The sequence below is a fragment of the Oryzias melastigma genome, linkage group LG3 (genome assembly GCF_002922805.2).
Source record: "Oryzias melastigma strain HK-1 linkage group LG3, ASM292280v2, whole genome shotgun sequence".
Lineage (NCBI taxonomy): Eukaryota > Metazoa > Chordata > Actinopteri > Beloniformes > Adrianichthyidae > Oryzias > Oryzias melastigma.
The window spans coordinates 11,954,675-11,981,908 of NC_050514.1; the positions used below are offsets into that span (position 1 = coordinate 11,954,675).

A 27,234-nucleotide genomic window follows, 5' to 3' on the forward strand; every position below is an offset into this window, starting at 1 on the left:
ACCCCCACCGGACGAACTGTTACAGTGAAGGCTCTTATTTTGTATTTTTGAAAGCTTTTATTTTGTAGTTAGGAGGTTAAAAATATCACTAAACAAGTAGTAAGGCTCATTAATGAAGCCAATTTAACACATTAATTGAAGCATCACTTTATAAATATGATTTAATTATGTAGAGTCAAATAATATTAGCAAATTAAAAAAAAATAGAAATCACAAAAATATATTTCATTTTAAATATTTGTTGCAAGTGTGATGCCCATGCCTGATGTCTGGCCTTTTTGAATTATTATTATTAGTCAAGTGCCCTTTGATTAAATAAATACATACATAAATAACAGCCACTTGTTTGGCACTTCTCATTCAAGAGGTAAACATTACATCCGGGTGGATTTATCATCAGTTAAAGGTGGGCGATTGGCTGAACACTTAAAATAATTTCCACAGCCCTTACTCTGTCTTTAAAAAAACTCAAATCACTGAAATGACTGCTCAGGTGAAAGTGTCTTGTCCTCCCCCTTCCCTGTGCAGCAATGGACTATTCCATCAACATCAGGTTAAATTACATATTCAATGAATTTCTTTCACATTCAAATGTAATTTTCTTTTTGAATTTAGATCAAAACATTTGAATTCTTGACACTGATGGTGCCCGTTTTTTAAATGAAATGATGGATTCAACCACCGATGTTTTGCTGTCTGCCACTGCTTTACACACCATTATAAATAGAAACATTTGGGGAGCATTAATGCTACAAAACATTAAAGGACATTTGTTAAAGGGACTGGCAATACTAAAACAACTTAACAGGCTGCATGGTGGTGTAGTGGCAAAAAGGCCCTAGTCTGAATCCTGGCTGAGATCTTTCTGTCAGTGTGTAGTTTGCATGTTCTCTCCAGTGACTCCAACCGTCCAAAACATGCTCAATAGGTTAATTGGTTACATTGAACTGTCTCTATAGATAGATGTGACTGTGTGGTGGTATGAGCCTCCAACAGACTACGTGGCGACATGTTCAGGGTGTTGTCTTTCTCTTAACAATGTCTGAGATAGGCTCCAGCAACTTTGGGATAACACAGCAGGGGTGCTCAATGAGGACAGAAAAGGCAATACAACATTACCTGTTGTTCTGTTAATTTTTTTTTAATTTAGATTAACTCCAACTATCCAACCAAAATCAAAAAGCTTTTGACATTTTTAGGACATATTTTCTGCAGCTTTATATAGTTTTCCCAAATGTTCATGACTTTTGGTTTACATATTTTCTGCTTTAGAAATTCATCTCTGGGTTGTGGGAGGGACTCCGCTAATTTCCCAGAATACCTTTTTTTTACACTCTCTCCTGGTAGTTCACCTCATAAACCCAAGCTAATATTAGTGTAGCTGCTGATCCATCACGATATGAACAAAGAAATACTCAGAAACACAGTTTTAGTCTTAAATTCTTTTATATATGTCCTCCATTATAAGAAAAATGCTACAAGAACATTGTTAAACACACGATTTTCACTGGAGTGGTTATGTAAAATATTCAAAACTAATTGTCAAGTAAGAGTAGATTCTATTACATTTGGCACTATGAAGTTTATAAAAGCTTTCATGTGTCAGAGTGATTGGGGTTTTGGGTGATGGGAGGTCACACAGTTTCCACAGTTTTCATTGGTTTCATATAATGCTATTTTGGTCATAAATTATCCTCAGATGATTCATGCATTAATCTCCATTGTGGGTTTGTGCTCAAAATCATCATCTTCAATTATAGAACACAGACCAAAAGCCTGTTTCATCTGGACAGTGTCCTTACAGTACGTCATTGCCTCCACCCAAAGATTCGTCACCAAAACAAGTCTCTCCTGAGCTTAGGTAAACAGTTATTTTGAATTATAACGTACTGTTCATGTTTTTACCACATCTACACATTACAGCTGTTTCTTAAAGACCGCAAACATCAAATCTGACGTCTATCTCTCATTTTTTAAAGTAATAATCAGATAATAATACATAAAAAAGAAACATATTACATAATCAATCATGAGTAGATTGAGTGGGAGTGAGCAAATTTATATAATGTTTAAAGTCTTCTCATGTTTGGTTTTGTCATGAAGATCACTGAATCTACTCTAACAGAGTCTTCCAGTAAAAATGACAGAAAATTATTAAATTGGCGCAAACTTTTTTCTTGACTTCTTCTATGACTCAGATCTTCATAGAAGGAAGTCCGAATATAAACATCCCCAAATTACATTTTAACTCAAAGACATTTACCATGGGGGACAGCAACAAGGTTCTCAATGAGATTAGGAACGTCTTAAATACTGTGTTGTCTGACTAGAGCGAAGCAAAGTTCACAGTTTATTATTAAACCGCTATAGGGGAGGAATTGGGGGGGCATTAGTGAACACAGCATTCCACAGCTGCTAGAGGTGATCCACTCAAGTGTACAAAATGCACAGTATTTGATGGAATAGCCATCCAGATGTCACGTACAGAAACGGTTTTCCTTCTTTAAGCAGATGAACAGATCCAGATCTAGATAGATTAAAGCTTTCCTGCTCAAATACATTTGACTGTACAGTAATGGCTGTCACAATAATAAATTATAATAATACATTTTATTTATATGGCGCCTTTTTTGGCACTCAAGGTTGCCTCACAGTGCATAAGATAAATAAAAGCATAAACACAACAATAGCTCAACAATAACAAAACAACAGGTAAATGTCATGTACTGAATGCACGGAGAAAAAGGTAAGTTTTAAGATGTTTGTAGGACTAAGAAAGTGAGTCCATATTTTGTAGATCAAATGAGTCATAGTTATAGACCTTAATGATCAAATCAGATCAAACTTTCTTTATAAAACAAATTTCACACATGGGTAACAGAAAGTTTTTTTCACAATAAAAACATCCTTCAAAATTTAAAGCTAAAAAGACAGTTTTCTATTAAAAAAAAACACCTTTGACTTCCCAGTCTCCCACTCACTAAAAATAAATGAAATATATATAAGAACGGGAATAGAAATATGGTTTGATGCTATAGTGCTGAATTCATTTTGCGGGGATCTGTCCACACCAAAGATCATCCCATTTATGATCACGTTTATGAATCAAACCCAGACCTGGGAGATCCCACTGCAACAACCCTTTCATCGAGAAGGTTGTCACTGATGTGGAGGAAAACACTGGAGTTACAAGAAAGTGTTCGAGTAAATACACAAAAACAGAGTAAAAGAAGCCTTCAAGCAACATGTCGACATGTAGAATCACTTACAAATAGAATTTTATAGAAAACTATCATACTGGAGAAAACATAATAAAAGATGAAAGCATAAAGTAACATAAAAATAAAATATTTCTTATTTTTAGCTTAAAGTCAGGTTAAAAAATGTATGTTTCATTTGCTGTGTCCAGGACCTCATAACAGAAAGTGTGCAGAAGTATTAAATAAAAAAAAATGAAAAAGTTGAGTATTTTTAGTGTTTCACAGATGTCATTTTTTTGTTTAAGAATGCCCACCCTGAAAAAAACTTCCCATCATAGAGTTATTTTTGTCAAATACACCTCTGGCACATTTGTTGGCTTCGTACTCAGTATGAACAGCTTTAATACACTAGGTTACAAATGTTAGTGGATCGAGTGTCAAGAGCATTTTTTGTATTTCTATGCAACACTGACACCATGGCAGGAAGAAACATTAAAAAATGAATTCTTACTTTTTCACAAAGTGGGTTGAGCATATTAATTCCTTCATGAGGGATTTGTCATCAAAATTACATTTTAGGGACAAAACACAACCTTTACAGTCTTTACAGATGTTGGATTTTAATAGTACACTCTAACGGATGGATCAGCTTACTTTTGTGTTGTAATTTAAAAATTTGCTACTTCTCTTGATTATTTCTATGATCTCTCAAACCAAGTGTCTACTATGCACTTCAACAACTATACACAGGTGCAATTGCTGTAACTCCACCAATACCTGCTCCATCCATGACTTTGGTCCGGCCTCACTTTGTTACAAGTCTTTCTCTTTCAACATTATAAATTGTTTTTTCCCCTTTCTGGTGACTTCCTGTTGCCTTCTGGTGTGTTTCCTGTGTCCCACCATCTGTCTTCATTGGCTGTTGACCACAATCATCGAAAGTTAACACATCAAGATGTTCCGAGTCTGTCTTGAGTTGGCTAAAAAATGTGATGTCTGTCTGAATTCTGCCAACTGTGCCACTCCAGATGCAGAAATAGACTTAATGCAGGACAAAATGAAGTTTAAATCGCTGTGGGATTCACCTGTTGGTAAAACTACCTGACAATAAGCAAAAAGAACACCTCTTTTAGCTCTACTAAAATCAAAACAGCTGATTTAACTCCTACCCTTTCCAGAGTTGCCTTAATAAACAAATAAAGCAATAAAATCAAAACATGATTGGTTATTTTAGGAGTAAAGTTGGACTTTTTAACATGAAAGTCAATTGAAAATTGCTTCACTCTGACACTTGTCTCTAGTGGTCATTGGGGGTACTGCAACAATTTGGGGTTTCCCGGTTTATGGATAGTTTGAGAATCGAAGGAGAGGGCTTGGTGCAGACTTTGTCCAACTGAGAATTTTAATTTAGAAAAAAGAAACTTTCTGAAGTGTCCTCAGTTGTCGTCTAGAAAAAAGTTTATTAACAAAAGATCTATTTGTTTTGATGTCATGCTGGTTTGTCGTCCTGCTCTCCTTTTGTCCAGGAAAGGGCCTGTTTATCCTGGAGAGCATCGTGCTGAAGCGCTGCATCAAGGTGGATCATTCCAGCCTGGTGCTGGAAGACTGTCAGCGTCCCACACGCCGCATGCTGTGGAAGTGGGTGTCCTCTCATCGCCTCTTCAACCTGGGCACCGGCACGTGCCTGGGCCTCAACATCCTGAACACCACGCAGCCTCTTGGCATGTTTGAGTGCGACAAGGCCTACACCATGATGTGGTGGCGCTGCCGTGGCAACACGCTGTACGGGGCGTTCCAGTGGAAGGTGACCGTGGCTGGACGGTTGGTGGTGGTGAAGAAAAGCGATTATTATGAGTGGAAGAGGCACAGAACTCCCAGAGAAGGCCCCTGCTCATATCCATACGAAGGTGACCTCTGTCTTCTTTGAAAGCATTCACTAGTAGTTACCAAAAAACTTGACCACAACTTTGATTTAATATTATTTATTTAATTTACAGATATACACACTTTGTTGGGAAACTCCAATGGAATGCCCTGCGTTTTCCCCTTCAACTACAACAACAAATGGTACGCTGAGTGTACCACTGAGGGCCGGGAGGACCACCTTCACTGGTGCTCCACCACTCCTCGCTATGACCGGGACGAAAGATGGGGCTTCTGTCCGGTGAAAGGTAAAGCAAACACCTTAAATGAATGTAGAAAAACGTGGTTGTGAAAAGAAGATGTCTTACTTGATTTATTTTCTCTTTGTTTTAAATGTGGGTGAAGCTACGTTCATACTCAGAAACGCGTGTTCAAGCGGTCACTTTCAATTGAAAGGTTATGAAAACGTGTACATGCACGTGTTCAAAAATCTTAAGTTCACACACAGCTACACACATTTTTAAGACTATATTTTTAGGCTCTATGTCCACTAAGTCGAGTTGGAGCAACATCTTAGTTGTTTTTTTTTTTCTTCTCAGTTTTGTTTCTTTTTGCATTTCTGTTATTAATAGAAGACAGATTAAGGAGAATTAAAGGCCTTTGTTCTTTTGAGTTTGGATTTGCTTATTTTTCTTTTGGTTTTGATTGTTTCCTTTTGAACATAAAACGTTAAATTTTATTTCATTTTGCTGAGTTTTGTTTGGTTTGTTTTACTTATTTATTTTTTTATTTTTTTGCAAGTTATACCAGATCAAAATTTGACCAATCAGGGACTCGGATTTGGTAGCGATGTATGGATGGTGTCCCTTTTATTTAACAGAAGTGCCAGCAGTTGAAAAAAATCGATTATGGAGGTGAAATAATAATTGTGCCGGGACAGAATTCTATGACCTCAAGTCTTTCATATATCGAAATAGAACTGTGAGAGAAAAAGCAAGATTTCGCACTAAGCCTTTTCCAACTGTAGATAGTGGACATGCGATAGTAAGCAGTAGGGGTGTGTATTGTCAACGATACGATACGCATCACAATACATGTCTCACAATACATATTGCAATATATTTAAAGACTGGAGAAGAACAATTTTTCGCTTTTTTGAGAGTATGACCTAGAAAAAAACTCTACCTGAATATTAGTACATCTCTCGTTGTAATAAAATACTCCTAGTAAGCATAGTACCAAAAAAAAAAAAAAAAAGTTAAAAGGAGAAGCCCCTCCCTGGTTGCCCAGGAACACCATGCCTGCTGTGTCCGTAGCTTGATGCTCCTCCTCCTGACTACTTCATCCTTGGATTTGCTCATAGATTCCAGTTGTGAGCGCTTCTGGGAATCGAACCAGGAGCTGCAGGCCTGTTACCAGTTCAACCTCTACACAATCCTTACCTGGAGTCAGGCACTCTCAACTTGTCAGGCTCAAGGTGGAAATCTGCTGAGCATCACCAGCCTGGAAGAGCAAAGGTACATCAGAGGTAGGCAACCGATGGCAACACATGCAGGCAGGCTCATCAGAGAATAGCTCATGCTATTCTTTATTAGGGAGTTTTCATTTTTTTTCAGTGTAAAAATCTTCCAGCTAAAAGAAGTTCACAAACTTTATGAGAAGTATTGGTTTTATTTATGTTTATTTTGTATTAGAACCACATACTGACCTTTATGGTGGTTTGGTAAGCAGATCAGTACTTTTAATCTTGACTGAAGAAATTCCCTTATTTCACTTGCTTGTGTGTGTTTCTTAAGCAAATCTTTTTGTCATTTAAAAGCCTAAATGTAAAAGTAAAGTGAACTAAAACTGATCAGACACTACAGCTACACCTCAGTTTCTAAAGGGACTTGGGTAGTTGCAACTTTAAAGATCCACTTTGACAAAAATCGTGTTCGTGGCATTTTTTCATGATGGAGGGGATATATAAAGAAAAATAAGCTTAGAATTGCATTTCCGAGTATTTCTTTATTCAGATTGTTGTCAATCAGAAAAAATGCAGTTGGAGAGAGCTTGTAGTTGTGACATAGAAGCTACAATCAGCAGGCCACAAACCCCTTTACTCCCATTCTGAGACAGCCTCTTGTAGACAAATAGATCCACGTACGTCTTTGTTTTCCTCCACTAAAGATAGGTTGGGGTTGTGAGGGGACTGTAAGCTAGTTAGAGAAAGTGTAAATGAAGGAATGCTGGGAAATGGGGAAGGTTTACTGCTGCTGCTTTGCTATGTCCAAGAAAACAACACAGGCTTTTTGATTTTGACTAAAAAATGACACGGTCAAAATGAAAAGACCACCGAGAAGGCTTTTAAAATAGTGAGACTTTACCCAAAAACTATTTATATATTTATTAGTTAACTGTACAGCTGGATAGCTCCAATATTGCTTGATGTTTTTTTTTTATTTTTTTTTTTTTGCTATGCTAATGTTAGCTTGGGTTTGGGAGATGCTATAAGCTAGTGAGAGAGAATGTAAACAAAGGAATTCTGGGAAGTTAGTGCAGCTTACTTCCATGCCAAAAGTCCCACACATAAACTAGAATTGAATTTCTAATGAATTCAAGCAGATATTATGTCTTGGGAAAAACATGACACAGGATTTTTGATTTTGGTTTAAAACTCCATAAACATTATGAAAAAGACCACTGGGAACACTTTTGTAAGGGATAATATATAGTTGGATTGGGACTTTCAGCTTTTCTTATAAAATTATTTTTTTAAATTAATCAGATTTGTTTAAAAAATGTGTGATCTTAATGGATCAGTATCAGTATCTGTAACTGGATTTACAGTTTGTCAATGTGGTTTATTATACTAACAAAAGTCAAATATGTTTAGATACTAGAAAATGAAACCTCAGAGTATATGTTCTTTTTTTTTACATTTAAATCTCCTAATACGAAAAAAAAACTTCTTGTAGTCTAAAAAAATGTTGCTGTGTTAATTAGGGATCATTGATCGATTCATTTAGGAAATATTTGAAGTCCTTGGATAATTTGCATAGTTAAGCAGATTCTCCTCTGGAGTTGGAGAAGATCTGTTGACGGGTTCCAACCTTTTGTCATTTTGGGTTAGATCGGCTTTCTAGTGTTGGGACAATGGTGTGGATCGGGCTGAACCACCTCACGGAGGGACACGGGTGGCAGTGGTCTGATGGAGCGCCTCTGTCGCTGGTGAATTTCATCCCAGGTACAAACCAATTGTCTGATCACTAATTCGGGATCCAACGCCTTCTCTGTAGTAAGAAGAATAGCATTTGCTCCACATTTGACAGAGATTTTATGTTCCAGATAAGGCTTGAACACCTTTATTCAAGCCTTAAGGACAATTTAGATGACTTAAGTTTATAGCAGCTTCAATGATGAAGCATTCAAACTGTGTTCTGTCTCTGTGACGCCATCAGCTCTGCCTGCCAGCCCTCTGCAGGTCAACAGAGAGTGTGGATTCTACAACTCAGCCTATGACAAAAACTGGCAGAGTCTGTCTTGTGAGTCTGCTCTGCCTTACATCTGCAAGAAGACGCCCAACGACACCCGCAGGGCTGAGCCTCTAGGTAAGGACATGCAGGCCACATCTGCTCTCACGATTCTCGAACTTTTTGTGTGAATTGTCGGGATTCCTCTTCTCTTCCTGGCTCTTCCCTTGACAGAGAACTGGCAGTACATCCGTACCAAGTGCGATGACGGCTGGTGGCCTCACAACGGTTTCTGTTATCGCGTGCTGCCAGAGAGTGAGGCTGGAAGCTGGCAGAAATCCTCTGGAGCCTGCAGCTCTCAGGGGGCAAACCTCACCAGCATCCACTCTCTGTCAGAGCTGGAGATGCTGCTCCGCATCCTCGCTAATGGTGAGGATCACACAGTCGCACATAATGATGGAGGAAATGCATTTGTCATGGAGGATAAAACAGTGTTTTATTTGTGTCTGAATGCTTGGATGTTCTGATTATAAAGTTTCTGGAGAGAATCTGGAGGTTTGGATTGGACTCAGGAGACCCTCATCGTCTCCAGCTGTAGAGTGGTCAGATGGGTCACCTGTAACGCTCACTCTCTGGCAGCAGTTTCAGCCTGTTCACAACCTGACAGAGACGCCACTCTGTGCTAAACTGGAGGGAAAGGTGAGTCATGAGAAAAGACTCCATATTTACCTCAACTCAAAGGCAGCCCTCTGTTTCTGACACTCTTCTTATGTAACTTGTCATTACGTTATTTAAATACCTCAAAATCCAATATAGACACCGGGTTTTCATTTTCCTCCTAGTCTGTTGAACGATTCAACTGAATAGTTTAACTGTTCAAATGAATTCAACTTTATTTATACAGCACTTTACAAAGCCATCAGGGTACCAAAGTGCTTTAAAATAAAAAGAAAGTTTAAAAGTGAGCAGATTTTAAAATAAAATAAAATAAAATAAAAAAAACAGCAGCATAGAAATGATAAAAACACTCCCATCTCGTCATATATTTTCTGGGCCTCCTCCACGTCACTTTTTAACATTTCGGGTGACCCTAGCTCGTTTTTCAATGTGCTGGCTGTGCCCAATTAGTCAATAACATTTGTAAAATAAAATAAGATGCCATCTACTACAGATTATGAAAAGGTAAGCTTTTAGTTGACTTTTAAAAGCATTTATGTCTAATGTCGTGCAGTTTTGTTTCTGTCGTGACCTGGGAACATGAATTGGTTGGCAGATCTTAAAACTCAAGAATGGCTGCGAACCGTTAAAAGCTCTGTTAAGTAAGCCACGGCAGGGCCATGAAGAGCTTTAAAAACAAGTTTAAACTGAAGTCTATAATTGACAGGGAGCCAGAGAAGTGAGCTGAGGACGGTATTTTAAAGTTTTGGCAGAAAAAAACACAAACACCAGCAGTCCAGTTAATCGACCTTAAGTGATTCTTAAAAAAATAATGGATCATATTGACAAATCTTATTTTATCCTGCAAAAAAGTATTCCATTCAGTGTTAAAATGACATTAAATCTGATAGATAAATATTTGGATAAGTGTTTTATTGCCAATAGGAGTGCAGCAGTATTTAATATTTGTTGTAGTTCCACCTGGATTACCTCTAGTTGTGGATATGTCATGTTAACATCCACCAGCTGATGTTTGGCTTTGTGGTAAAAGCATAATTTTTGTCTCAGAAAGGAAACTGGCTTCTGGTGTCTTGCGCTGAGCAGCTGCCCGCCATGTGCAGAAAAGAAAGCAGGATTCCTGTTCAGCACTCAGAAACCTGGGATGAAGGATGTCCTGTGGTAAGAGGAAAGACACTAACACTTATACAAACTACAGTATTACTCCAACTGTATTTTAATCTATTCATTCCCAGTGGTCTTTTAATTTCATACATTTTAATTAAATTCATTTTTAGCCAAATACAAAAAGCCTGTTTTCTTGGACAATTTTTATAGAGCAGCAGGAACTCTCAAGGGAGTAACCCTTCACTGATATCCCATGATCTCTTTTTTTACACTCTCTCCTGCTAGCTTACAGCTCCTCACAGCTCCAAGCTAACATAACATTAGCAAAAAAAGAAAAAACTAGTGAGCAATATAGGAGTTATCCAGCTGTACGGTTTAGAACCAGATGTCAGCTCAGACGAGGAAAACAAATTCATTAATGGAACTTTTTGTCTGCATGTTAATGCATCAGAATTGGAGCGGAGAAAGGAGACTTTAACCCGCTCATAACAGTTGAGTTGCTGCCATGGGTTTTTATCTGCTCCCGATCCAACACAATTTGAACAAAGACAAATTCAGAAACATTTTTTATACAGATTGGATGGTCTGATCATTTTTTTTTTACAATGATTTATGGTTTCTTGCAATCCAAGTCTATAATAGCAGTTGTAAACAAAAAATCAGGGTGTTATAGTTTCTGTATCTTATAAAAATATCCTGCTTTGCATAAAAGTGTTTAAGGCCCCAGAGCAAGCTAACACATCTGCTACAGCAAGTGTATTATGGGAAAATTAATTACAAGAGATAGTAAACTTAGATAAGTATATATTATTATAATACCAAAGGTTTAATAGTAAACAAAAGCTATAATGTGTGTGGATAAAGCCTCAGGAAGGCCTGGGGCTTTTCTTCTATATCCTGGAAAACATTCAAAAAAGTCTTCAGCAAAAAAAAAAAAAAAAACAGTGACATCTGGTGGTCAGTTGAAGTCATAACAACCTCCTATGACAGTTTCAAAAGACATTTCCCATCCTTTTAATGATTTCTACTGATGCATTAACAAATATTTTTATATATTTAAAAAATAAAGTGTGTTAGATCAGTGTTTTGTTCCAGTAGAACAACTTTAGACTTTCAGCTAAGTCTAATTTACTGAAAATCTAAAGTTTACAAGCTGCACACTGACCCAGTATTAGTGGATGCACAACGGCTTCAAATATATAAGTGTTGTATTTTCTAAAAGAAAGAACTGAAAAATAACGTTTTTTTAACTCTTTGTTCAGCACTTAAACATTTGTGAGTTAGTTGCTCCATGCTGTCAGAGTATCAGCGTGGAAATCAGGACTCGCAGCAGACCGACAGAGTGGCACGCCTGCTGCAGTTCAACTTTAGGGCAAGTTTCCCCAAAGAAACACAATGAGCCGATTCTCTCGTCTGCTGACGTCTTGTCTGACATTTGTGTTGCTCCCTGGTATTTTTACTTCATTTTAAGGAACACGAGGCCCAGAAATCACCTTCAGGCCACAAATCAACTAAGCTTGCTCAATTTATATCTATTTAAATCTTTGGGATGTCTGTCCGATCAGAGTCGTGATTTGAAATGTCTTCCCTCTTGAAGAGTTGCTGAAAGCCACGAGTTGTGACTTCTCATGGACATGAAACTAGGTGTCTGGGCCTGATCAGGAGGGGGGTTTGGGCCAAAGGGGGGCAAATTCGCAACACTTGTCAAAACACTCTTCACTCCATGCTTTCACATCAGTCTGTAAGCAGAGACTTTCATATTGTGCCGAGGAAATGAAGCAAAACACAATGTGGAGACTCACACTTCAGATTAAAAGTGTCAAGTTTCAGAAGTACAAATACAGAAGCTCTGTTTTAAACAAGATACTTTACTTTGAAAAATCCAAATGTTTGCATTCAGGAGTAAGTTATGGCTCCATAGAGTGAAAACATATAAGTCGATTATTTGAGAATTTGCCCATTTTTTGTGGTTAGTTAATTTTGCACTGAAATTTAAAGTCAATATTCTTTAAAAATATGTCCCAGACACTGTTAAAAGTTTTTAAAAAAGTGATCACTTTAAATAAAAAAACTGTTTTAGGTCTCACTTTTATTCGTAAAAGTTGCAAAAAAATACAGTTGTGTGATTTTCCATCTAATATCAAGACACAAAATCTAAACTGAAGAAACCTTAAAGGACCGTAGCAGAATAAAACATGCAGACTCTCAATTTCACACAGAAACATTTTTAGCATCTGAATGTATTCCAACACTGAGTGAATCACAAAAATCTCCAAAGCTCAGGCTTGTCCCACCACACCCAGTGCTGCATAGACAGGCCTGCTCTCTCGGTGCAACAATTTGGCTCCTCTGTCTTGGCATGGAAGGGAAAAAAATGTTTTTGTTTATTTAAATCTTTCAGTTCTTCTGAAAGTTGTGCACTGTTAAAAGGTGTGTTGTAAGGCTGTCTAATGATGTTTTCACGTGTGGATATTTGTTGGTTTTCCTTAAATTCTGAATATCTGGACATTCATAAATGCGGCTGATGGAAGTAAAAACTCTTGTAGGGATGGAAGCGACACGGCCATTCCTGCTACACCGTGACGAGTCACGAGCAGAGTTATGAAGATGCCTTGATGGGATACTACTGCAAAGCTCCTCTCCTCACTGTGGAAAACAGGTGAGAAAATTCTTACCAAAAAAACGCTTCTTTCAACGTTTAAAACGACTTATTGTGTCTTTGTCCGATTCACAGGTTTGAACAGACTTTTGTCAACAGTTTGCTGAGTGCGAGTGGAGCCAACTGTAGCAGAGATTACTGGATCGGCCTCACGGACCGGGACAACAAGGGAGAGTACAGCTGGCTTCCTCTGAACGGCTCGTCTCCACCTTTGACCTTCACCAACTGGAACAAACACCAGCCTGGTGGGTGGAAAGGCCTCTCTGCTCACAATGAGTAAGTGGTGGTTGTATTTAATTAGGGTTCGTTTTAAAAGCACATTTCCCTTCATCCTCCCCATTCCACAGTCAGCGGTGGGGGCTGTGTTGCTATGTCAGGTGGACCTGCTCTGGGTCACTGGGAGGTGAAGGATTGCAAGTCGCACAAGGCGCTGTCGGTGTGTGAGCAGAGCGTGAGCAGCTACCACGATGTTCAGCTGCCAGAGCACCACATTGACGCCTACGCCCCCTGTCCTCCGGGATGGGAGTCACAGTCCGGGCTGCTGCACTGTTTTAAGGTAGACTAATCCTTCCATTAAACTCACTGCTGGGTTTTAACAATTCAATTTTGTCAGTTTTTTTTTCTTCATAGTTTTCTTCAAAGAACATGTAAGAAACCTCTGAAGAAAAATATATTTTGGTTAGAAAAAAATGGCATGAAACAAAATTTGCTTTTTGCCAAGTTTTCCCATTTCATGCTTAGCTAAAATGTACATTTTTACCACTCTTCATTCATAAATCATTCAGAAATCACTAGGAATGTGGAGATCTATTAATTTGTTCAATTTAATCATTTTGTTACCTTAAAGTCCCACAATAATCATCTTTAGAGCGTTCCCAATGGTCTTTAAGTTATGATTATGGCATTTATAGTCAAAATCAACAAACCTGTGTTGTTTTCTGGGACATACTTTCTGCAGGGCGGCAGTAGTTCATTAGAAATTGGCCTAGCATGCCCCCATTTCCTATCATCCCTTTTTTTACTCGCTCTCCCACTACCAACCTTTTCTTAATTAACTTTATTGAACATCATACAAATTCATATAACAGTAAGCAGTCTGTAAAAAATCAATAACTAATGTCATCTTTCAAAAAAGGGAATCAATTACAATATACAGAAAGGTAATGATGACATGGTAAGCAAAAATACATTATTCCAAATAAAAAATACCCATAATAATTGTAATTTATGTCTTTCATACGGGTATTTGGATGTACCGGGATTTCAAACCACAGAACACTCGTCTAAGCTCAGAATAAGATTTCATTAGCATCCTGGGATATTTTCAATATTTTCCTCCTGCACCTTTTTTATTCTATTGACTTTATTTATAACTTTTTATAAAACTGACACTAAAAAATGAACTGTCTTGTAGATATTCCACGATGAGAAAGTCCTCATGAAGCGCTCCTGGGTGGAGGCAGACTTCTTCTGCCAGGCTCTTGGAGCTCAGCTGGCCAGTTTCCATCACCACGAGGAGCAGGACTTTGTTAACAAACTTCTCAGTACAATGTTTGAGGGGTTGGTACTTTCTTCCCATGTTTACCAGTACAAAAAGGTGATAGCATCTAATAAATACATGCATCAGTTGAGTTTTTCTTTATACATGTTGGATTGAGTATATAATTTTCTTATACTATTTAATTTAAGATAACATTTTTTGAGGAAATGTTTTGAAATCTGTCATGAGACGATTCATTCATCAGAAAAATTGTTGTTGGTTGTAGAACAGAGGGCCGTTGGTTCTGGCTGGGCTTTAATAAAAGAAACCCAGAGCATCCTGGAGTGTGGGAATGGTCTGATGGTTCCCCAGTAAGTCCTGTCATAAATCATTCAGAAATCATTCCCAGTATGTGTGTTGATGCAGCTTTTTTGGGGTCCGTGCTCTTTTTCAGGTAGCCACGTCTTTTATTGAGGATAAAAATGAGGAGGACGACCGCAAGGACTGTGCTGTGTACAGTGATTTGACCAGCGCTGTCACGCCGCAGCCCTGCGACGCCAAACACGAGTGGATATGCAAGCTGTCTCGAGGTAAGTGCAGCAAAACAAGTGTGTATGTGAACATCAGTGCATTCATCGACAAAACCTTTCTTTATTTTGCAGGTGATCAGCTAAGAAAGCCGTATTGGTACACCGAGCGTAAGTAATATGATTATTTTTGTGCTTGTTCTACAGAAGTAAGCATGTTCCGCCACGTTTCATGAACCCGAACATGTGACAGGCCCAGTGTTCCATGTAGCTCCACCTCCAGAAACTTTTATTCAGTATTTTCATTTTTGAAGTGTGCTGCTCTGTAGCCCCCACTCTGAGTATCTGTTTGCAGGGGTCGTCTATCACAAATCGTCTCCATTGACTGTATAAGAGAACTGGACTGAACAAGTGAGACGTCACTCATAGAAAACCTTTTACTTCCAATTCCAACCAAATGAAGTCAATTCAGTCACCGTTTTTCTATGAAGAGTCCGTCGCCATGTTGGAACAGATCTCCTTTGTAAGCTGTGATTGAGCCGTGTCAGTCTGTGTCTACATTTCCATGGCAACCATTCTCTCCAATCAGGAGTGAGCGTGTTAACAGGCGACACCCCTCCTACTGAAAGCGGGAAAATCAGTCAAACATTTTGAATGTTTGATGTGAGGCCACCTACTTAGATTGAGGCGTCTGATTGGTTAGTTTCTAACTTGAATAACTTGCATTACTGCAAAAATATGAAAAAATTTAAAATTAGCAAGAATGTGTTAAAAAGATGTAACAGAGCAAGAATGGTTATTTTGCCAAATAGAATGATTGGTTAATAGCTGCTTATTTCTCTATAGAAGTCTTTGGGATTTTAGCTTTTTTGGACCAAAGGGTACTTCCTGTTTGGAATACGATAGGGGAGGGATCACTCAGTCCAGTTTTCTATATACAATCAACCATCTACTCCTATTAGAAACCTTGAATATGTGCAGAAGCAGAATGGGTCGTACCAACTTAGACATGTGGGTTGTTTGGGTTTTACTCTCATCAAGCTCAGTCTGACCCTCAAATGAATGAATTCATGCGAATAATGGCTTAAAACGGAATAAAAGGTCATTACATTTGCTTTTTAAGCCAATCATAACATTTTTCCGGCGATGTCAAAGGTAATTTATCTAAAAGAAGAGAGTAGGAGCATTTTTCTTTAAGCAGACAAGTGTTTTGTGTCAATTAAAAGAAGTCGTTTCCTTTTGTGGTTGTGTGTCCTTAGAGAGTGAACCCTGGGTATTTTTCCGCGGCGCTGAGTACCTGTTGGTGAAGCAGCCCTTCGACTGGCACTCGGTTTCCCTGGCCTGTCAGATGATGGGCGCCTACCTTCTGTCCATACACTCCAGGGAGGAGCTGCAGTTCATCAAAGAGCGTCTGCGACGGGTCGGTTTTCTGACTGACTCAGATTACCCGTACAGATTCGTAAAAAATGTTGTTTTTCTCTGAACCCACTTCAATCAGAAGAAAACAGGAAAGTGAATTCACTAAAAACTAAAACTCACAGCTACACAATGTGCAGAATGTGTTATTATAAGAGATTAATTTTTTTTCTTATATTTTATTTATATTAAATATGTGTCTCAGAAGCGATGACCTCAGGATTTAATTTTACTTTTAGGACCCACACATACATAAACACACACGTGCAAGTTTACAGCCAGAGGAATCTTCTCCATCACAGAGGTTTTCCTCACCAACTGCTCCTTTATTTGTCCTATTAAGCCGTGCACCCACTTTGTTAAAAACCTACAAGTGTGAACACAATAGCACTTTGGTTATTTCAGCCAGACTCAAGTGTTTCCAGACACACATCAAGCAGTGAAAAATGCATCTGAAATGAGGATGCTTTAACGCTCGAGTGAGCGCGCACAGAGGGAGTGAGGAGAGAAGCAGCGGCTGCCGGGAGTCGACTAAAGCAGTCTCCTGCCGCGTGGAGAACAGGAAGGCTTTAATGGGAACAAAGCAAGAATGAGGCCAAGCATGGGCCTAATGAGGAGGTGCTTGACAGGCCAGACTGAGGCTGCTTCACAGTCTGATGTATAAATGTGTGGAGCTTTCTTGTGTTTTGTTTTTTCCGGGTCATCACTGCTCAATGTTTGTCTTCAGTTCTCTTTGGGGCCGACCGATTGGTGGATTGGGATGTCCGTTGGTCCACCTGGAGAGGAGGCCAGGTGTGTGAAGCTGTAAAGCTGTTTTCTTACAATTATTTTGTGACTTTTCTTAATTAGGAAAAATAGCTAAAGTCAGAGCAGCAACTTTTGAAGGCTTTTTCCTGAATGCTTGGAATATTTGTAGCACATTGCAGAGATAGAGGAGCCATACACAAGCTTCATGTTATTGTTTGCAAGGGGATGAGGTCTTTATGGAAGAGTCAAAGATGGGAATAAATGGGACAAAGCTAAATCTGATTAAAAATGATATCTATTTGAAAAAATGATATATTTTAATCAGAACAATGAAATGCCTACTAAAAACAATCTGAAAGTAAGAACATTTTACAATTTTCACTATTAACAAAGTAAAAAATGCAAAAAATTAAAACACTTTTAAAAAGCATTTTTTAAACAACGCACAAAAATAATAAAGCTTTTGAATTTTTAACTGATACTAGAGCGGACTAAGTCATAAATTAAATGAAACAGCTTAAAATGTTTTTAATTTACTTATTTTTTTCATTTTGACACCATATTTGTTTATTAATTATGTCTAAATAACTAATTTAATTTAAGTTCAAACTTAACAGAAGTACATGTGTCTGTAATATTTTGTTGTTGTTGCTACTACATTATTGTCATTAGTATTACTATCCACTATATGTGCCATATTCCATACACTTTACTTTTAACATACATTTTAATAAATATAAAAATAATTTCACAAAAAAATGTTGTGCTCTAAGAATATTTCAATGTTAGAAGATCCAAATGCAGGACAGCAGGCAGCTAACCAAACAAGGTCAGATTCTGAACAGCAGACAAACTAAATGTCTGCATGAACTTTATAAAACCCAAAGTACAAACTGTCTAATAATCATTAAAACCTCACAGTGATACTGAAAACAAAGGGAGCTCGGGAAACAAAGTCCATTTACAGGTGATTTCCATATGATAAGGAAGCACTGAACACTGTTAGAAGAAGGAAGTTTGACTGGAGATTACCATAGTGACTAACAGGATTAATGTTTCGCATTTCTAAAAAATGTGTGAAAACTTGGAAGCAGAATTTTTGTTTTGATTAGAATAGTGAACGTCCTAGAATCTCCTAGAATCTGCAAAAGAACTTATGGAATTGCATTCTATTTCAGATGGAGTGATAGCACAGAGATAGAGTTTCAGAACTGGGTGGACAGGACTTCTCATGGTGGCCCTAAAAAAACCAGGATGTGTGCCACCATCTCATCGTTATCAGGTTGATGCATGCAGACGCACACACAAAGGGATAAACTGAAATATGCTGAGATCTGTTGGTTATTTTTGCAGGAAAGTGGTCGTTGAATAAATGCAGTGAACTCCATGGCTATGTGTGCAAGAGGAGGACGGTGTCGGTGGTGGAGACCCCCAGAGAGCCACACTACATTGGAGGATGTCCTGAGAAATGGCTGTACTTTGGACACAAGGTTCAGACTAACGCTGGGACGCACCACAGGGAACATCCAACAACAGTCTAACTATTATTATTATTATTATTAGAGCACCAAATCACATGAATGGGTTGGTAGAAAATGCTCACATTTTTAAGTCTGTTCACCCAAGAAAAAGGAATTCCTGACAGAAGCATCCACACATTTTCAGCTGTGAAGTCGGATGTTTGAGTTTCCATTGTCAGTGTGAGAATAAATATACAGTTGGAGCTCTAACTTAACAAACCAGCAGATTCTCTGACGTCACATGACTTACAATCTTCCTTTTTAAAATGTGTAAATCGTCTTTTTAAAAAAATAATTCAACCAGATGTTTAGAATTTGTTGTTCTTTCATTCTGTGACGTCGTGCTTGTGTGTGTTGGTAGTGCCTCTTACTTCACCTCCCTGACAATCCAAAGCAGGGAAAGAGCTGGAGGGATGCTCAGTCAATCTGCTCCTCGTTTGACGGCTCGCTGGTTGCCATCGAAGATGAGATTGAACAAGGTTTGAGCAACACGGAGCTTTCTTTCTTCATGCGGTTATTTTGAGCAGAAACAGCAGATAAAATCCTGCTCTGCTTCATCTTGTGCCATCACTCCTGCAGCCTACATAACCATGCTGCTTCAGGGAAGTTTTGTTGGCGTTTGGATCGGCCTGCGGGATGAGGACACCATGAAATGGACCAATGGAAGACCTGTTGTCTACACCAACTGGTCTCCGGTTGAACCGAGGAGTTACCCCATTGTAAGAACCATAAGGATTAATTGTCATCATTTTGCAACAGGATTTCTTTTTAAACATCAATATTTTGCTAATTTAATTCACATTGAATTACTGGATTTTTGACAAAAAACAATTAGCGGTTCATTAATTATATATAGGTGGCTTTTTCAGCTGTCACCCTGTAAAATATGTACTCAAAACACGTTTTCAGGAATATATCTATGATGAAGGGGACTTGCAGTGACAGATCTGCCTTTTGTCTCTTGCTTGAGGATGAAGAGTGGCTGAGTGGTGTCACTGATGAACCCCTTTGCACCGTTTTGTCCAATAATCATAACTTCCACCTCACTGGGAAATGGTACGACGAGAAGTGCAGTGAGAGCGGGTACGGCTTTGTTTGTCAGAAACCTCAAGGTGAGCTCCCAGACTACGTCTTTTGGTGTTCTGGTCCACACAGTCAGTTTCTTTACGCAATACATTAGAAAATATATTTTATATTGGTGAAATTTTCTAGATTTGCCAAAAAAAATGCAGTGAAATGCTGATTAAAAACATAGCAACTTTGGTTTCCAATTCAACATTTTTGGAGATATTTTTTTCATTAAAGTCTCACTCTGATCATCTTTTGATATATTTTAAAAGCGTTCCCAGAGGTCTTTTAATTATAATTCTGCTATTTTTAACAAACTTTAAAAACCTGTGTCATCTTATAGGACATAGTTTCTCCAGAGCGGCAGTAGTTCATTAGAAATTTGCCTCTAAGTTGTTGGCAGGACTGTTAGTGAGGAGTAAGTCTGTCCCTACTTCCCATCAACCATTTGTTTTCAAATAGGAAAAAGTTCAAAACTGAATTGTTATTTATTAGTTCTTTTGTCATTTAATTTGTGAACTTTATCTGGAAGGGATAAATAACAGCATTTACATAAAGTACACTTTATACAAATAAAAATTTGTTTACATTAGATATAGATTTTGTGCGTAATCCTACATAATAGTTGATAATAAATTAAATATAGCAAAAAAGAACCTAAAGAGCCATTTGGTAGATGAAAGAGTCGCTGGTTTCAGTGAGCCAATGTAGAAGAACTGAATCTCTGAGAAGAGCCAGAATTCTCTTCACTAGTGTGGAGGGAAACAAGGAAAGACCGGTGTTTGAATGAAAGTTTTGGAAGTATTCTAAAAAAAAAACAAAACAAAAAATAATAAAACTGATTATTTACAAGTTTTTTTTAAGACTTTTTTTTAACATTCCGTAATAATAATAAAGGTACAATATTTTGAAGAGATATACATTTAACTTGAGCAAATCGACTAATGATACCAATGATATTTGCAGCAGAAAGTTGTGGTGGGAGGAGTTCTTCATAGGAGAAAACAATTGAGAAGCACGGGCTTAGAGCAAGCCTCCCCCTCCCTGTCACTGACAGCTCTGTTTGGACGCTCACACACAAGGTTATAGCCTCAAGCTAGCATAGAGCTGCAAAAATAATGACGAGCAATATTGGACAGTTTTGAGCCAGAATCGCACGAGTTTTGATCGCTCATCATGTCTCACACACCTAAGCGTGAGCAGGCCAGCGTGAGTGCAGGGGTGAGGAAACTTTCCACGGCCATTTCAGTAGCTGAGTCATTAGTCTGAGCATTTTCAAGCATCCGGTTTTCTGATCCAACAATTAAGAAATACTCAGAAAACACAGTTTTAATAAAAAACTATTTTATGTAGGTCCTCTATTATGAGAAAAATGCTACAAAAACACGCTAAAAACACAAAGAAAGAAGATTTTCATTGGAATTGGTCTTTTTTTGGTGTTTCCATTTGCACTCATTTTGCAGTAACTCAAAAGGCTTCAAACATTAGCATCTTGAAGTAATCATTGTAATCCTGCTTCCCACTCACTCCTCTGTTTTTTCGCTCATGGCAGATATATCCAAACCTCCCACCCACTCCTATCACCATCCTCTCCCTGAAAATATTGAGTACCGGAGCCGCAGCTACAAGGCGCTGTCTGGTAACATGAGCTGGGAGGAGGCGCTGACTAAGTGCCAAGAGAAGGGCTCTGACCTAGTGAGCATCACAGACGCCTACCACCAGGCCTTCCTCACTGTCCTCGTCAATAGACTGGCCGTCCCGCACTGGATTGGACTGTACAGTGAAGACGTATGTATGCTTTCATACACCACATTAGATATTTTCCAACTTTTTATTGCATCATACCACATTATGTTGCTACAAACCCTTTTGGTGGGAAGAAAATGTTCCAGATTTTTCCTTCATTGAGTAATTTGTTCCCCACTCCATCTCTCCGAAAACAAGTAAATCCTAAGAAAATATTCCTTAACTGAACCTTTACCCACTGGTTGTTTGCTTTGACGTTGCTGCTGGTGTCTCTAGCGAATAGCCCCTGATTTGTTCTTTTCACAGGCATGTGCTTTCCCCGCTCACGCAGTGCTCAGCCCCCTGCGGAATATTTTAGCCAAAACAGGGAAATGAACACAGGAAGTGAGGGAGTTCATTTTTGTCCCATGGCTCACTGATTCGGTTCTTTCTGCTGTTTCTAAGCCTAAATGAAGCTCCATCAGACTCTCTTTTGAACAGAGTAAAGTTTTGACAAGCGGATACAGATGATTAAAAAAGGATTCCTGTTTATTTTCTCAAAGGAAAAAAGGGATTTTAATGAAACCCATCACAAATGTAAAATATAGATTCCGAACTATAGTATTCATGTTTTACTCTCTGAAGTTTAAAATTTTAGCCTCAATAATGTTAATAGTGATTGATTAATAGTGATTACTGAAACTTTCCACCTACTAAGCTCCTCTTTTCTATTGTTAGGTAGAATCAGTCTCACAAAAAGGACGTTTTGTGTTTCTCCAGCAGCTGCATGCATCTACAGTCCCTACACAGTCATGATTCTAAGATCACTGGTTTCTGTTTAGGGATTTAATCTGGTTCTTCTTTAATAGGAAGCACGAGTTTTTCAAAGTCTGAGCTGGAGAGACTATTCATGAAGAAAATGAGGTTAGAAAAGTGGTCAGGAACATCAGCTCAGCGCTAACAGCTGCCCCACTGTGCAGAATGAATGGGGTGTAACGATTTACATTAAAAACAAGTCAATTTATATCATAACTTATGTTTGCTGATCCAATTCATACTCAATATTTTCCAAGATCAATAGTATCGATTTAATTTGAAATAATTTTATAAAAGTGTAGGTCAATTCGATCAATGATTACCTCAGACAGATCAATCTGGTTGGAACGTGGGACTAAATCGATTAATCACTGATACCTTTAGAGTGCAGCATTTCCAATGCCAAATGCTCCCTGGTGCTTGTTTTCTATTTTAACTCTTATTTCCTGAAACATTATTTTAAATTTGCATCTAGACTACCCTTAAAAATGCCTTTCTTCAGTTAAAATTTAAAGTGTTTAGAATTTCAAGTTATTTCCTTTTAAGTTTTCATTGTGGCGGTTTAAAAAAAATGCATCCATTAACAAGTAAGCCAAAGTGGTTGAATGTTTTAGAAAGTAAATCACTCACGATCAAGTCAGTTCTATCCTGGATCGTGTGACTTTTTGTTTCTGTACAGAGTGGGATCAATTACCGGTGGTCAGACGGCGGTGAAACGGTGTACACGCACTGGGACACGGCTGACGACGAGGACGACTTTGTGTCGGAGGTGTGCGTGTACATTGATGTGAACGGAGGCTGGAGGACAGCTGACTGCAGAACTCTGCTACCAGGAGCTCTGTGTCACGTTCCCCCGACACCACCGAGTCAGTGCCTTTGAGAGTGCGGCGTAAAAAGTCCTCTGTCGCATGAAACACGCTCAACTTCCATGTTCTTCCTCTCTCTGGCAGGCAGTGAGCCGTACATCTCCAATAAAATTGCGTGTCCTTCCTCCTGGGTGAACTTTGAACGGTGGTGCTATAACTTTGATCATGTTATAGAGAAACACACTTTTGAAGAATCCAGCCAGAACTGCAAGCATTTAGGTAAGGGATTACCAAGGTAGCTCAGGTTGGAGACCTGATTTTTTGAGACAAGTTGCATCTTGTAAAATGCAACGGCACATTCAAAAGACAAGCAGGCAAACATATCGAGCTAAAAGATTAGAAAAGCTAACAATGTGTGTAAAAACTGTTTGACACTGTACTGCCACCAAATACAGCTAAGCAGATTCTGTGCAGACTTGCATTTGAGCAGCTGCACACACGCTAATCTAGTTTTCCCTTTTGTCTTTGCTCCAAAATATTTTTTCATCTACTAGCTGTGAGTATTTGAAACCAGGTTGTGGCTTGAATGTGGTTTGGATGCAAATGCAGCAGAAGCAATGTCAAGTAACAGCTTTAGCGTGTGCTGTCTCCGCTAAATCTAAACTAGCAGCACTTCAACCAATACATGATTCCATCTCTTTGATCAAATACTAAAGTGTCATTTGCTTGTATGTCTTACCCATGTGGATTTGGCGTTGACTTGCTTCTGCATGAGTTTGTTTCATAATAACATGATGAACTGCATCATTATTTCTATCTTCCTTTTGAATGTCAAGCACTCATTTTCTCCAAACTTTTACTCTTTAGGTGTCTCCTCCAACCTTCTTACCATTACAAGTAAGGCAGAGAATCGCTTCATTTTGGAGCAGCTGTGGTCCTCAGGGTTCATTCACCAGTCCATTTGGTTGGGGATGTACTTCAACATCGACAGTAAGAGTTGAACATTCCTGTGTGCCCACATCACAGTCATCAACCAGTTTAGCTTATCTGTGAAATCTGGTTCTAGCTAACTCTATGGAATGGGTGGATTCCCTAAAATCCGACTATACCAACTGGGCCAGCAAAGGCCCGGATGCAAAACGGATGACCGCCGATACCTGTGTTACTACCAAGGTGGTTGACGGTGTGTGGCACATATCCACGTGCACAGAGCGACTTGGCTTCATTTGCAAATCCACAGCAGGTTGGTTGAAATCTTCTGCTTCCAACAGGATGAACAAATAAAAAAGAACTTCCTCTAGCTGCACGGTATTAACTTTTACAATGCCGTTTTGTCCAGCTCTAAAAAGAGTATATGAGCTGAGTATATAAAATGAGTGTCAGGTGAGCGACTGGAAGTAGGTCGGAGCCGTTTGCACCACTTGCTGTCTCTCTCTTTTGATCTATTTTAAAATCACTACCAGTGGTCTTTTAATTATCCCGCTTTTTGCCAAAATCAAAAACCCTGTCATTTTCTAGGACATAGTTTCTGCAGAGCAGCAGGAGTTCATTAGAAATTCACCTCTGAGTTGTTGGCAGGACCGTTGGCACAGCAACCCCGCCCCCTTTCTCTTCCCTGTTGCTGAGAACTCAGATCAGGGAGCTTGTGACCCGCCCAGCATATTTTCGAAACATTTTGAAACATAAAGAGACACGTTATTATGAGATAAAGATAAAAAAAAAATCATTTCTGAATTCTGACATATCTATTTTTGCAGCAATTAGTTATTTAGCAGGTGTGATGTCAAACCAAAATGCATGTTTTCATTAGCTCTAATTTGTTTTTCCAATCTAGAAAAAAAGAGATTTTCTAGTTTAACCCCTTGACTGTAAATAAGCATTGAACCACACATTACTTCAATTTAGCATCTACATGAAAGCAAAAAGTTTGGTTTTTTTTTGTTTGTTTTTTGCACAGCTGGGAATAAATTCGGGCAACAGGTTAAAACTATATGTATATAAAATTACTCTTAATTAATTTGTAATTAAGGTTAAAAAAGTTACAAGCTTGAAGAAATATTTTCAAAAAAGAGAAAATCTCATGTCTAGTTAAAAAAAACACTGTTAGACTTTGGAAGTAAGTACATTTATTTCTGCTGCAGTGAATTTCACTCCTGGCAGTACCGGTTGGTAACATTAAAAGTTGATTTATTAAAATGAGGATAATTCCAGACATAACAAAGAAAAGTGCCTTCGGTTTTATGTGCTCCAACACAATTTTGATGACAATTTTTGGGTTTCTTTTTAACGGTTCAGTACCTACAATAAAATCATACTGGTGCGTGGTGAAGAACTTCATGTACTTTCTCTTTTTCAGATTTAATAACAGAGGTGAAAGGGGAACGGCTAAAAGGTAAAATACAACTATTTTAACTCTTTTATATTCAATGTACATAAAAGCTACTAAAAGTCAGTTTTGAAATTGTGCTAAACTATTTATTCAGAAAAGAAGTTGAAAGGTAATAACTGCACTGAACGTTCATCTATTTCTGTAATTCCTTTTCTTTCCACTGTTGTATTTTAGATTTGCATCACGGCGTTATCCCTGCTGCGGTGCTGGCAGCTGTACTCATCTTTGCCCTGCTGGTCGCCTCAATGTGGTTTTTGTACAAGAGGAACTATCTGTGTTTTCATGGGATCCACACAAACTCTGCACGCTTTCACAGCCTCCCTGCACTCAGAAGTGCTTATTACAGACAAACCAGCTCTCAAGCAACGGAGTCGGACGGAAATGTGCTGATTACAGACCTGGAGACTCACTCGGGAGAATAGCGTCCGCACTGAGTTTGTTCACCTGCAATGTAAAGTGTCCAACAGTGAGGGTCCTGATGGAAATTGAGATGCTTTTACAGATTCTGCCTTTTCTCTTTGAGTCAGGACATTTAAATGAAACCAAAGCAAATTTTACATGTTGAAGTCTAGAGGTCATTGAGGTTTCATTTAGAAATGTTATATAAATGGGGATGTTGAAGAAAGGATTAGAACTTTTTATACTTTTTTTGGCTCATAGGTTTGATCTATTCAGATGATCAGTTGTTATCTGCAGGTGTTTTTTTGGTATAAACATGGTACGACATTAAAAGTCAACAGAATTTAGGTTTTGTGGTCAGGATTAAAGTTGGTCGCCATACTCATAAACAAACAAAAAAAAAAGGAAATTCTTGAACTTTTAAAAAAGCTGCTGTATCTGCAAGCGGTACAGCAATTGTGCTGTCAGCATATATTCAGTTTTCTTAATTTAATATACATGTTTTATAATACTGCTTAAGTGTTTTTTATGTTTATAACTAATAGAAAAATATAAATTTCAGATGTCCAATGACTGGATGTTCTGATTGTGTCTGCTGATGCAAAGAAATAAAATATTCGGTTTAATTCTGATGCAAATAAACATTAATTCAGATTTCATCCTTCTGAGACATAAGCCTTAAAAAATGAAAGCTGTCATTCAAGTTCCTCTTTTTAAGTTTTGTCTATTTATACAAGATCTTTTTAGGGTGAAATTGAAAGGTGCAATTTTAGTTTGGTATTTCCACTATGCAAAATATTTTAGGAATGGATTGGCCGTTAGTGCTATTAATACTTACATTTATGGGCTCCATTTAAATTTTGTTTTTCAAAACTAAAAAAGAACCATCAAAGTGTAGCATTAGATTTTCTAATACATAAAATGTAATTGTATGGCTCACCTAATTAATTATCTGCCATAATTTACCATAAGTGACGTCTTGTTTTTAAACAGTAGACGGTTTCAATAAATTACAGACTTTGGTTAAATTAAATACTAATTTACAAGAGAAGTTTTGTTCAACAGTCTTCTCCATCTCAGTATTTGGTGGATTAAGTCTTGGTTTGTTTCATTTCACCGGGGGATATGATTGGGGGTGAAGTTCAAGAAAATAGCAGCCTGTTAGAGGAGACACGTGACCAGGTCACCGAGCGTTTGAACAAGCCGGAAATCATGTTCTTGTCCTTCAAAATAAAGTGTTACGCATTCACTATATTAAAAAAAAGTAAACAAAAAAGTGTGTTTGAAATGTTAGGTGAAAACAAAAAGAAAGCTTATGACTGAAAATAAAGGGCTTTTAAAGTCTTTATTGTAAAAAATATTTGACAAAAAGCTTGCATTTTGCT

At 38.1% G+C, this 27,234-nt stretch overlaps 1 protein-coding gene across 1 annotated transcript in view; it reads left to right on the forward strand.

Annotated features, from left to right (window-relative positions):
• Nucleotides 1-27,125, forward strand: part of pla2r1 (phospholipase A2 receptor 1) — a 27,757-nt gene extending 632 nt beyond the window's left edge. Inside the window, exons 2-30 of the mRNA XM_024294908.2 lie at nt 4,727-5,107; nt 5,198-5,371; nt 6,427-6,591; nt 8,176-8,289; nt 8,504-8,653; nt 8,750-8,944; nt 9,051-9,214; nt 10,241-10,351; nt 12,844-12,956; nt 13,032-13,201; nt 13,304-13,512; nt 14,371-14,516; nt 14,723-14,807; nt 14,891-15,026; nt 15,099-15,134; nt 16,223-16,383; nt 17,107-17,171; nt 18,305-18,408; nt 18,480-18,616; nt 19,008-19,125; nt 19,226-19,365; nt 19,617-19,758; nt 21,267-21,502; nt 22,935-23,121; nt 23,206-23,340; nt 23,929-24,051; nt 24,128-24,304; nt 25,418-25,453; nt 25,625-27,125. Of these exons, the coding sequence (XP_024150676.1) occupies nt 4,727-5,107; nt 5,198-5,371; nt 6,427-6,591; nt 8,176-8,289; nt 8,504-8,653; nt 8,750-8,944; nt 9,051-9,214; nt 10,241-10,351; nt 12,844-12,956; nt 13,032-13,201; nt 13,304-13,512; nt 14,371-14,516; nt 14,723-14,807; nt 14,891-15,026; nt 15,099-15,134; nt 16,223-16,383; nt 17,107-17,171; nt 18,305-18,408; nt 18,480-18,616; nt 19,008-19,125; nt 19,226-19,365; nt 19,617-19,758; nt 21,267-21,502; nt 22,935-23,121; nt 23,206-23,340; nt 23,929-24,051; nt 24,128-24,304; nt 25,418-25,453; nt 25,625-25,872 (4,358 nt within the window). The 3' untranslated portion in view covers nt 25,873-27,125. The remainder of the gene's footprint in view (nt 1-4,726; nt 5,108-5,197; nt 5,372-6,426; nt 6,592-8,175; nt 8,290-8,503; nt 8,654-8,749; nt 8,945-9,050; nt 9,215-10,240; nt 10,352-12,843; nt 12,957-13,031; nt 13,202-13,303; nt 13,513-14,370; nt 14,517-14,722; nt 14,808-14,890; nt 15,027-15,098; nt 15,135-16,222; nt 16,384-17,106; nt 17,172-18,304; nt 18,409-18,479; nt 18,617-19,007; nt 19,126-19,225; nt 19,366-19,616; nt 19,759-21,266; nt 21,503-22,934; nt 23,122-23,205; nt 23,341-23,928; nt 24,052-24,127; nt 24,305-25,417; nt 25,454-25,624) is intronic.
• Nucleotides 27,126-27,234: the final 109 nt, after the last annotated feature.